This window comes from Pyrgilauda ruficollis, unplaced genomic scaffold (assembly GCF_017590135.1).
Source record: "Pyrgilauda ruficollis isolate IOZ18807 unplaced genomic scaffold, ASM1759013v1 scaffold14, whole genome shotgun sequence".
In the NCBI taxonomy this organism is placed as follows: domain Eukaryota; kingdom Metazoa; phylum Chordata; class Aves; order Passeriformes; family Passeridae; genus Pyrgilauda; species Pyrgilauda ruficollis.
In genome coordinates, this window is record NW_024512543.1 from 9,142,504 (window position 1) to 9,154,853 (window position 12,350).

A 12,350-nucleotide genomic window follows, 5' to 3' on the forward strand; every position below is an offset into this window, starting at 1 on the left:
CGGCCGCAGTGAGCCCGGCCGGCCGAGCGCGGGGGGCGGCCGAGCCCCGGCGCCGCGGGCACCATGGACAGTATCCTGGAGCCCTTCCCCGCCGAGCGGCTCTTCCCCGCCGCCGGCACAGGCTTCCTCGACTTCGGCGACTTCAGCGAGGCGGACTTTCTCAGCAATGTGGTAAGGGACCGCCGGCAGCACCGCCGCTCCGGCGGGCTGGCCCCGGCAGCGGCGACGGGACACGGCGGCGGGCTCTCCTCGGTCCCCGCCCGGCCCCGGGGTGCCCCGGAGATGCAGGTAGCCGGGTGCCCGCCGTCGCACAAGACCAGCTCCCCGCTAGACTGGCCCGGCCGCTGTTACCCCGAGGAGACCCCGCCGGGGAATCTCAGGGCTGTTGTACACTATGGTTTCATGAGCCTGATGGCGGGGGAAAAGTGCGCGGTGCCAGGCGGGGAACGTACGACCTGCCGTGTATGAGGTCGAGCAGCACCGGAGGCACGGCCGGTTGCCGTCGGGAGAGCTTTGGGCTCAGCGCCTCCTCTCTCCTTTGCCTGTAACTTTTCCTCAGAGTGGCATTTGGGATGAAGCATCTACCGCTTGGCGCTTTGGCTGGACTGATTTACTTTGGAGAGAAGGGTGAGGGGGAAGAGTGACTAGGGAGGAAAATGTGTTGCCAGTCTCAGGGAACCAAAGGGGCATTGTTCACCTCTAGGGAAACTGCCCAGTTTCTCCCAGGAGTCAGGCGAGTTCTCAGTCCAGCAGCTCTCCCTGAGAACACGCACAGACTCTGCTGTAGAGCCCGAGCTCTCCATGGGAGTTTCCATGGGATCCTGCAGCCCCTCTGCCAGGCAGGACCCAGCCCTGAGGCAGAAGTGGGAAGGACCCCACCCCAGAAGTGGTTTGGAGCGAGGGTGTCCTGCGCTGGGCAGCAGAGCACTCCCTAAACGCGAGGCTCCGCCAGCCTCTGTGCGGCTGCAGCCGTGGGACAGTGTGCCTGCCCCGGACAGAGATCTGAGCAATGGCTTGTCACTCCTCTTTCACAGTACTGGCACCTCCCGTGCTCCCGGTGTAGCACTGAGCGTCCCTGAGGGCTACCCTTGCAGTGGGAGCAGGGAACAGGGAGAGGGCGAATCCTCTGACGAATCCACTTCTGCTTTGCTACACAAGAGATATTTAAAGTCTTTTATGTTGCCTCCTTTGTAAGGGAGGCGGTAGAGATGTAGAATTTGCATAAATATTAAATGCACTGCACCAAGCAGAGGCACACAAGGTCTGGGAAAGAGATTATGGAGGCAGTCCCATCCCTCAGAGATCTTGCCAGCTCCTAATTTCCGAGATTGCACTGTGCCTTGAGGACTGATTCCACTGGGCTCTACCAGAGGCAGCAGATTCCACAGTGTTCAGGCAGACCTTCCAATGGCACACCACCTCAAGACTGAGTGCTTGCCTTGCCTGCTCGTATCTGAGAAACCTGTTGTTAGGAGTTTTGTGCTTTCCATAATTCTTTACACATCCAGCATGGATGAAGCGATGGTGATAGGAAGTGCTTTATGCAAAGACCATTTATTCCTTTACCAAAATGAAAATAGTATGTATTGGCACCAGCCCTTTTACCAGGTGCAACATGGGCTGTGGTCAGAAGTCAGGGAACCCCTAACCAATATAGGTGGTACCTTTTCATAGTTAAACACAACTTCTGCCTTCTGAAGCAGACCCTGTGGAAAGAAGCATTTGTGTAAGAGTGCCATCTGGTGCCACCTGCCAGGACAGTGTGTTTAAAGTGTGTGGTGGCCGTGGGCAGGCTGGCTCTGTCCTGTCTAATTTAAATGGCTTTTCTGCTTGGAGAACTGCTTCTGGAAGCAGCTTGCCGTTGTCTTCTCATTAACTATGTTGCAGTGACTCAGGCATCGTTGTGCTCAGCTGACAGCAGAAAGGCACTTTTTTAAAGGGTTTTTATTTTCCTGTGGATTTTTTCCCAACTGCCAGCACCACAAACTTCTGCTGGAGTGAGAGAGTCAAGCTGAAACCTTCTCTTCCTGCAGATGATACATACAAGAGATTCTGTAGCCACTTCTCGCCTACAAATCTGTTGGTGATACAACAGCCAGAACATAATACATCAGCCTCTTTGTTCTCACTCTGCATGACAATGGGAAGGATGGAAGAAATACACTTGGATTTTCTTACTAAATCCAGCAAATCTCCTGGGATCTTGCAATGTGTTGAGAAGTTCTTTTGACATAGAACTGTGCAAAACATCACCGTGCACAATAGGCACAAAGTTGCCAGTGCCTTTGCTTCAAAGATGGGCAAACTTTTCCAGATATTGTTCAGCAGGCATTTTTCTTAAAACAGGCCAGGAATTTCAGCCATAAAATGTCAGTATGAAATTTTCATGAGTATGATTTCCTCTTTTCAGAAAGGAAGCAGAAAGAAAAGATGGATGAACCTTACTGCAGAGTCTGTGCTCCTTCGGGGCAAGAATTGCATGTGTCTAAACTACACTCTTTTCCACAACCTTGACAGTCCTAATGAGTCATTCTGGTCTTTAAAAAATGGTTCTCTGTATTGTTCATCTGAAGCTGTGACAAAGAATTAATTAAGGCACATCTGTAGGTGCATCTTCAGAAAGATCTGTGTGTTTGCAACAGAAAAAAAAAATTTGAATGTGTAGGAGCTGCCTTTCAGAGACATCTGCCCAGGCTGTAAGAAACCTTATGAAATTCAGCATGAACAAACCCCAACTCCTGCCCCTGGAGTGGATGGATGGATGGATGGGTGGATGGGTGGATGGATGGATGGATGGATGGATGGATGGACGGACTGACCCACCCAGGGTCATGGAGCATTGGTGTGCCCCTGTAGCAAAGGCAGCTAGGAGCAGGAGTGACATGGTAGATAGACACAGGGAAGTGATTATCCCCTTTTTCTTGAGAATCATAAAACTGTGTCTCAAATACAGTGTCCAGTTTTGGGCTGCCTGATAGCAGAAAGACATGGATAAATCTGAGTGCATCAAGGGGGTTGTCACCAAGATAACTAGGAGATGGAGAATTTCTCCTGCAAGGAGTAGCTGAAGGAGCTGGACTTCCTTAGCTGGAGAAGAGACAGCTCCAGGAGGATCTATCAGAAGCCTACTTGCACAGCTGAGGAAGTTACTGAGAAGATGGAGCCAGGCTCTTTCTTAAGTTCATGACAGGAAGATGAGTGGTCATAAACTGGAACGGGGAAGATTCAGACTGGGTTTAAGGAACCGATTTATCGCTGTGAAGATTTTGGGGGTTTTTTCAAAAATCATATGGAGAGTGGTATCTGCTTCATTGGAGGGGAAATCTCCAAAGGACAAAAAATGCATCTCTTCACTTAGCTTTTGCTAACCAGACTTACACAGGATGGCTGCTAACAGCACTGTCAGTCTCCTTTTGCTCTAGAGGCCACATACTGCTCTTCAACTTAGGCAACTTTGCTCTTCTTTTTCTCCCAGAAGGACCTACCATAAATAAAGCTAGTCCTTCATGCAGTGCCAGTTTATCAGTTTCACCCATTTGTGTCCTGCCCAGTCCAGCATATATGATCATTTCTACAAGCAACCATCTATTTGCTTAAGATCTATTACAACTGCACTCAGAGAACTCTTACTTTCTTGTTCAGCTCTTATCAGTGCTGTGAAATTCTTCAATAGACTTATCTCTTGAGTCAGATTCACCACTGTGCTTCACTGGGTTTGTGACACTTGTGTCAGAAGGAAGCCAGAATAAACCAACCAAATGGGAGTCATGTGCTTCTTTTTATCCCAGTACCCCAGTGGGTTTGTTTCTTCCCTCTGCTTCTGTGTTTTATAGTGCAAAAAAACACCTTCAAAGATGACTTTGGATATTTATGTAAACACAGCTTTATTTTGACTCCATGCTTTTCAAAGCATATACTTTACCTCCTTCAAGAGACATCAAGGCAAGAAAACAGCCTGTATGCTTACTCGGGTCTCCACAGTTAGAAGCTGCAGAATGGCTGTTCAGGCTGTCTCAGGAGTGCCAACCCCGCTCCTCTGGGGAATGCACACTAATGCACTCTTTCACTGTGTGGTCCTGTATGCCCAGGCAACGTGACAAATGGCATTTTCTGGAGCCTGCAAAGGGACAGCAGAATAGGAAAAGACCTGCCTGTCTCTGTGGGTTTGCTCCTTGAGTGCAAACTGGGTGTTGGGCTTGCTGTGTGCTCTTTCCTTTAATATTGTCCTGGTCTGCAGGAGGAGAGTGGCAGGACTGTCCATAGTGAGCAGGCTGAAAGTGATGCTGGTGCAGCTCATAGGGGAAGCTTCCCCTGAAGACGAAGAGAGGCTATTCACCATGAATGACTGTCACTCTCACAGGAAGCCTGTACACACTTTTATTCCTCTTATGCCTACTACAGGGACATAAATAGCACTTAAGTGGTGCTTAGGTGTTGGACTGACCTTTGGTCTGAGCAAGTTTCATGCTCTGTAAACTGCCTCTCACCGTCTCAGTGCACAGTGAGGATGGAGAGCGCAGGCAGATTTGGTCACCCACTTCATATCCTTTGCAGTTGCTAGACAGGGGAGCTCTGCTGTAACAGGAGGCTGGGTCTCCAGGACTGATGGAGACTCATCTCTTGTGGGGACACATGAAGCAAGCATTTTGGCCCTCTAGTCCTGTGCCTGGTAAAATTTGGTCAGTAACATTTACGATTGGTCTGCCAAATACTGGATATGGGAAGGCTATTTTCTTTAATTTTTTCTTGGAACTTGCCGACCAGATTCCTGTAGGATCTGGGGCACAGATACAGAGACCTGATGGGGCCATCAGACCTGGCCTGATGGAAATTAATCCAAAGATAATAGTTCCTATATCCTTCTGTTTCATTAGTCTCTTTGGGTCCATCTCATGGTTTCTACACTTTGTGGCCCTGCTGCTCCTTACTATCTCATGGTGAGACTTAACACTTGCAGAAGCGCAAAACCAGAGCTGAGCATGCGTCCATGGATCTGTGAGTCTGGGTCTCTGAGCATGATCACTGTAGAGTCACTACCAGGAAAAATGTTTCCCTTTTGATGAAGAAGAGGGGAAGAAACTTGAACTTAATTTGGAAGTAAATACTTATTTAGGTAAATACTTATTCCAGAGACTGTGGATCATTTGTGTGTCCTATCTGCCAGGAAATTGATAAACATTTGGGATACTCTTCCTAAATAAACACATTCATTTGTTGGACAACAACAAATGTGCTGCCTGCATGTGCTGGGACCCCATTGTCCTAAATTATCATCTCTGCCAAAGTGGGAGAACCCATTAACTGTGCTTTTGGGCCAGAACTAGGAGAGAGGCTGCAACTTAGAGCAGGAGTGCAGGAAGGCATATGTCCAAAACAGGGTTAAACAGTGGAGACACAGCCATCATCTTGGTGGGGAGAAGCAGGAAGGTCTTTGTTGAAGTACTTGCAGAGTAAACAAAGGGAGGGTTTGGCAGGAGGTGGAAGTACATCTGTGCACACAGTCCACTCCCACCAAGGGATCAGCACCAGCTGGGAGATGCTGGAGTTGTGTGCTGCTCAGTCCGTATCTGCCAGGTGATCTTCATCCTCGTGAATAAGGCAGCCATTCAATGCCACCACCACCACTTTCAGAAAGGGACAAACCTGAGGTCTCATTTGTGTAGATCAGACTGTAGAAAACCTCTAAGACTGGCCCACTGTACCTTCTCTTGGTACAAGTCGGCAAGCTTGTACTGTATGGTGGCTTCAGAAGCCACCATAGTGTGTGGTAGCTTCTGAATTTAATGGAATGTGTTGTGTTCATTGATGCAAAATGTCTTCTGCTGCTCAGGAGCTCATCTGGCATTGCACTGGTCCTATCCTGTGCTGCTCTGGTCTCATCCATGACTGGTGCTGTGCTGGTCCCATTGGTGCTGCACTGTTCTTGCTGAAGCCTGGAATGGAGCTGTCTCTGGTAGAGCAGGGATTAGGAAAGAAGAGCATTTTCTGAAGCAACTCCTTGAAGGGGAATTTAGAACTAGAGATTTCATAGCCACAGTTGTAGCTGCACTATTTAAAATATGGTCAGGCTGACACCTCTGTGATTTACTGCTGTGTGTTTCCTCAGAGAAAAGTTATTCCTCTGCTTGCTCCCTTTTTTCCTCAGCATTTCTCCATATGTTTTAAGGTAGTATTTAATTAGCATTTAATAATTACTTATTTACTATTTAAAGAATTCTCAGTGTTAAGGGAAGCAAATGAAAATGCTTAGCTCTCTGGAGTTGTCTTTGGGACGGCCACATGGCAGATCCTCTGCACATAACCACAGGCAGGATTGTTCTTGATACGGCAATTTGATTCTCAAGACTCACTTGTTCCATTGCATTTCAAGGAAGAGATGAGTCAACCCAGCAAAGCTTGTGCATCCTTGTCCTGATGTGGAAGTCCACTGTAAGAAACCAGATGGCTCACAAAAGCCACTTGGTGACTCTCCATGCTGCAGAGTTACAGGAAAACAGGTGAGGCACCAGCAATGAAGCAAACCATTATAGCTCTCCTAAGAAATGCCCAAAACCTGTCTCTTGGCCTAATTTGGCTGAGAGATTTCCCAGGGAAATTCCAGGTCTGTGCAGCAAGGTACAATGCAGTCACCTATGCTTCACAGGCAACCTTGTGGCGAGCATTCTTCAGGAGATATGTCTGCTGGAGGAGCCAAGTGTGTTAGGTCCTCAATTCCAAGCCAGTCTTAGTCTTGGGATTACTACATCCTAGCAATCCCAGCTTTCTGCCAGGGACTGTATTTTCACATCTGAACTGCTGGGACTTCATGTCTCCACAGGGGAGATGAGAAGTAAGAATAAAGGTGGAACCAAAGCCATCTTTCTTGGCTGACTCCCCATGCTGGCACCATCTTTTTCTGCTGCAGCAGGTGACTTCTGCGCAAGCAACGTCAGTGTAGTTTGGTATCCCCTGACTGAAATCATTAATCCAGATTTCAGCCTGGCACTAGGATAGAGTGGGTGCTTACATGGAGCTTGTCTCTTACTTTTTTCTGTATCTGGAGTTCAACTTGTGTTGTAAGTTGTTAGGTGTTTCCTTGGGTTGGTGTCTGCATGTTTTGCAGCGTTCCTTGGAGCACAAATAGCTGAAAGGTTGTGAAGAGCCAAGGGCATGGCCAGAGTGGCAAGAGACTGCAAGTAGCATGCTGAAAGGCAGGCTGTGTCTTTCAACCCAGTTGCTTTCCATGTCTGCCATGCAGTGTTTACATCTAACTTATTTCCAGCTGTTCAAGAAAACAAATTTTACTTCTGCTTTCCTGTACGGTTACATCATTCAAAGTTTTCCTTTCCTGTATTTTCCTGAACTGACCCAAACACTCCAGCCTTATGCTTTCAACCACCTCTTTCTGACTTCTTTATCCACCTTCTTTTCTCTTTTTTGGTATCTCTCCTTTCCCTCTTATTTTCTTAAACCTGTCCAGGGCTATCTGCCTTTGAAATCATGTGGGGTTGCTCTGGTCTGTATCCAAGTGATAGATGCTTTACATTTACCTTGACACATTGATCAGCCAGAACAAGGTCTCATGAAGGTTAGGAGTGCACTTATCCACATACTCTTTCACTCCTTTCTTTCTTTCCTATTTTATCTTCTCACTTTCTAAGACTGAAGAAATTCCCCATACAGCACTGTGCAAGGCTATTCTCCCTGAAACTGCTACATAATCTAAACCAGTGCTGGAGTAATTAGTACCATCTTTAGAGCTCAAAGGTGATGCCTTGTGTGAGGTCATTTATTACAATCACTGTCCAGGCTGTTCCAGAGGAAACTCACCCCTGACTACCTCAGCAAAGTTGCTTTTGGCTTCTTTACACTGTGACTTTGTCTTGATTAGGAAAAATGTTCATTTAGGTCAGTCTGGCTGACCCGATTAGCAAAGCCTGCTCAAAATGCAGTTAGCATTTTTCCTAGAATAAATGCAAAACATAATGCTTTCAGCTGAGCAATTTATGCCAGGAGTTCCCCTGCAACAGGAATGTCGGGGCTCCCTTGGGAGAAACCTGGCCGTTAAGGCTGGAGGAGTACTACAACTTGGGCCTGACACCAGCTATGTTACACTGGAGGGAACTGGATGCTGCATTGGTTGTGGACATTCCTATTGGATTGTCAGCATTTCTTCTGCAGGTGAGCTTTGTTAGATCAATGCCCAAACGACATCCTCCATACTGGCTCCCCACCACAGTGTCATGGGGTCACTGGCTCCTCCTTTCGATGGCATGGCACGTCCAGGGGGAGCATTGCAGCTCAGGAATAACCCATCTCTGCTGTTCAAGGCGTAGGGGCTCTACCATGAAAACCTGCTCTGACTCTGCAATATTTGAAGCCCTCTCACTACTTGGAGGAGAGCTTTCCCTTCCAGAAGGGTGAAAAGGTAGAGGGAGACCAGGATGAAGAAGAGGACTCAGTTCCAGAGCCTCAAGAGTTAATTGTTGCATGTCAGAGCAGCTTGATGTTAAATGAGTCTGCTAAATTCATGACAGTTGAAGGAAGGAGCTGGGCAGGTGCTTTTGGCTAAGTTCACTGCTGTCCTGGGGGGAGGGACTGCAAGCCAGGCAGCTCAGGGAGCAGGAAACCAGCTCTGACATTTGTAAAGACTGTTGATGGAAGGTTTCTTTCAAAGACTTTTCAGTCTCTCAATCTGAGAGCTCTTTGCCCAGGGAGTGTTGGAAATGTGGCTCTTCTTTCCAAGCAAATGTGGCGGACTCTCACAGTTGATGAGGTGCTGTTGAGCCACAAATACTGAATTGCCAATTGAATGATGTTGGGTTTGTTTTTGTTGTGTTTCTCTGTCTTTATGGACAGCACTGCAGTGAGGTTGTTGGGAATGGAGAACTGTATTTTAGTCCTGGCTCTGCCAGTTTCTTAGTGTGTGATCCTCAGGGTGTCACTTGCAGTGATGCAGCTTTTGCTCACTATAAAAAAAAGTGGACATCCTTATTCTTACTGAAAAGGAGCAGTGTCACCAATGGGTGAAGCAGATTAAAAAAAAATAAGACTGGAATGGGGTTTTGCCAGTAAGTATCTGCCAGGAAAGGTCCATAGGAGCTATTATTTTGCTTCCCTAGTTGGACTCTTTTTCAATGACTTTGCAGCTACACATGATATTTGCCACATTTTCAGTTTGGCTCATCTATTCTCCACCGATATCCCAGCTATCCTTCACCCCTCTCCTGTTCCTTGTCTCTGTAGACTGCATGTGTCTTTATTTGACCTCAGATACTTCAAGCTAATCCAGAGTAATCTTTCTGTGTCAGTATGAATGACTACGTTGGTCAGCATCAGGATTTAAACTAAAGGACTTTTGGCCCATGCTGTTACTGGCCTGACCATTCTGGGCCTTACTGAAAACCAAACAATTTGTGCTTTATAAATCCAGTGAATGGGCTGTACTCATGTCTCATCCTCCACTGTACAACCAGATCCTGGCTTAGGCACAAAACTTCTCCCTCAGTTTGGTGCAACTTGCTGAGAGCACCCTGTTTTATTTTTGCCCCAAACTGCTGTATGGTCAGTGCTGGGCTGAGTTCTCAGGCTCCCAAACTATTTCTCTGCTGGTTTGTAAATGAGAAGGAGGTAACAAGCTCCTTCTCATAAAATACCAGAATGTCATGTCTTTATCAGTCCCTAGCGTGATATTCAAGACCCATGTCAGTCCCTCCTGCTGCTCAGCGCATGTTTTTGCATTTTCCCTTTCTTTGGCGGTGCCTTTTCTTCACAGTAACTGTCTGGCCTGTTGTAAAGTTAGGATCACCATCATCCATTGGGAAGAGTGATGCAGAGGTTGTTTTTTCATCCTCTGATCCTTCTCCTGCTCTTCAGGTTTTGTCAAATATAGTTGGCAGTGGTCCAGCAGCTGGATTAGCAGTAATTAATGAGCAAATGGCCTGCAGCTCTTTTTCAGACCTGGCAAAGCACATACCTTTCACTTTTTTCTTACATGGTTTTCAGTTCTTTTTTATCATGCTGGGAGAGAGCAGAGTAGCAGCAGATGCTGCTCTGGTCAATACTGGGGAGTGAACAGAGGCTGCTGTGCTCTTTTCTTTGCTGCTAATTAGTACCAGGGTGGTAGGTAGAGGCTGCTAGCTAGGACAGCAAAACTGTTTTCTCCCTCCCCTTGTAGCTGTTACCACAGTGAGCAGTCAGTGGCAGCTGTAAGCAGCTGGGGTGAGCTGCAGCAGAGCAGGAATAATGCTGATTTCTTAATTTTCCTGCATGCTTCAGGCTCCAGGCGAACAGCCCTTGCAACCTCCCCCTTTGTGACCTGGAGCTGAAGTCCCAGGTGAGGTGAAGGCACACATTACTGTGTCAAGCCCAGCAGCCACATAGTATAGTGAGGTCACCCAGCATCTTTCATACCTACAAGTGCCAGACACCCATGTCCAGAGCAGTTGTCCATCCACTGGTCTCAGATGCCTCTCTGATATTTGATAAAATTGAATTACACAGAGTTGTCAGAGGATTTATTTACTTATTCTGGGAAAGAGTGAAGGATGCCAGAAGGGATGGAAAACAAGGAAAGAAAGAGGGACGAAAAACCAAAGATGAGAGAGGTAGCTATGCAGTTAGCATTCCTGAGCCATCTGGACCTGTTGGCATGGCCCCATCTGGATGGGCTCACGTGTTCATCCACAGCATGATGTAATCTTCATTGTCCAGCATTTGATTTTTCTTCTTTTGCTGGATGGCCTCATATCTAGTGCATGTCTGGAGTGGGCATTTTGATTTCCTGTTGCTATTTGTGGACTTTTCCTGGCCGATCTTCAAGCTCAGCTCAGGCGGTTTGCATTCCTCAAGCAGAAGCAGCAATGCCACCCTGCCAGCAGGAGCGGAGGCCAGCTGCAGCCAGCCTGCCAGCCCGGGAGAGGCAGCCCTGCACGTGGAACCAGCTGTGGTTTGCACCATGCTGCAGCTGGAGAGGGAGTGACACCTCTGCCTGGTGCTCGGACCACGGTGGCTGAGCTCTGGAGTCAGCTCAGCCTTCACCACCAGCACAGAGAGGGACCACTGTTCCCAGATGCTCATGGGCTTTCCTGCCCTGCTGCATCTTGCAGCAGAACAGGAAGAAAGAGAGTTTTATTTGAGTCAAGACCTATTCCTCCCTTCGGTAGATGTGAGTAAAAAGCAACTGATGATCTCAGTCCCTCTTCTTTAAAAATACCTGCATCAGGGAACACCAGGGCTCTTGACTACCCTGTGAAGCAGGTGGGCTTCCCAGCACATAGGAAGGAAGGCTGGGAAGGATCTGGTCTGACATTGCCAAGTACCCACTCTTGATAGTGGAAGGCCTGCCATCCCCTTCCTCCATCACTCAGTGCCATTTGCAGAAGGCAGTGCAGTCCAGTCAGAAGGATTCACTCAGGTTCCCACCATGTTCTGTGGGAGACTGCCATGCCTCACCGAGACCAGCCATGTCTTTTTTTCTTGCATCCTTCCTAGCACATGAAATGAAGAAGATTTGTACGTCTGCCTCCATAAGAGCACAGTTTGAAGGTCTTAAAGTCACGGAAGCCACACAGGAAAAAAACAGCCTTCTTCACTACATAAACTCAATGTGTAGAGGGGCAAATAGTCGAGTCTCCTCGACTGATCCCCTCCTGCTTTTAGAATCAGAGCAATTCCCAGACTCCTGAATGGTTGGGAAAGTCTGAGATGCTCAGAGGAAGAAGATGGGATTTCTCTACCATATTTGATTACCACTGCTGCAAGCAAGCTTCAAACCCAGCAATATGAGGGCCTGCTTCAGATTATGCCATTCTCCACTCTGACTCAAGATGTGGATAGCTGTGTGATGATACATTAGGCAACAGTTTGACCTGAGCATACAGTACTCCCTCCCTTACAATGCCTCATTCTGCCCACATGCCTCCCTGAGCTTTGTTTCCTCCAGGGGCTTGGGAATGGGAAAATTGAGTGCAGTGACCCCCAGGGAGCAAAATTATTTTCAGTGGAGAATCCTACTGCTTGGTTTAGAAGTCATCCTGTTTGCGTGTAAAGAGAGCAGGGCTTTGCTTTCATAATAACCCAGGGACAGCCTGTCCATCAGGGATGGACTCCCTGGAACCACAGAGCTGAGCTTTTCCACCCAGCTCAGCTCTGTTGAGTGAGAGAGTAGCTCTGGAAAACGACTGCCTCTTTTTAAACCAATTGGCAAAACTCTTGCATCTCTCCTGGGAACAGGCCAGGGATTCTGAGTCACTGCTTGAGTGGGTTGTGGCCAAGGTAGTCGTACCCAAGATATTAAGTGAGAGAGGAGAGATCCACTGAGGAATGCCAGCAGAAAGAGAAATAGTCATGACCATGATGAATAATAATAT

At 47.7% G+C, this 12,350-nt stretch overlaps 1 protein-coding gene across 3 annotated transcripts in view; it reads left to right on the forward strand.

The window, feature by feature from the left end:
• Positions 1 to 17: 17 nt before the first annotated feature.
• Positions 18 to 12,350, forward strand: part of CREB3L1 (cAMP responsive element binding protein 3 like 1) — a 45,214-nt gene continuing 32,881 nt past the window's right edge. For all 3 annotated transcript variants that reach the window (XM_041460172.1, XM_041460174.1, XM_041460173.1), the window contains exon 1: positions 18 to 171. In XM_041460172.1, the coding sequence (XP_041316106.1) occupies positions 64 to 171 (108 nt within the window). In that variant the 5' untranslated portion in view covers positions 18 to 63. The remainder of the gene's footprint in view (positions 172 to 12,350) is intronic.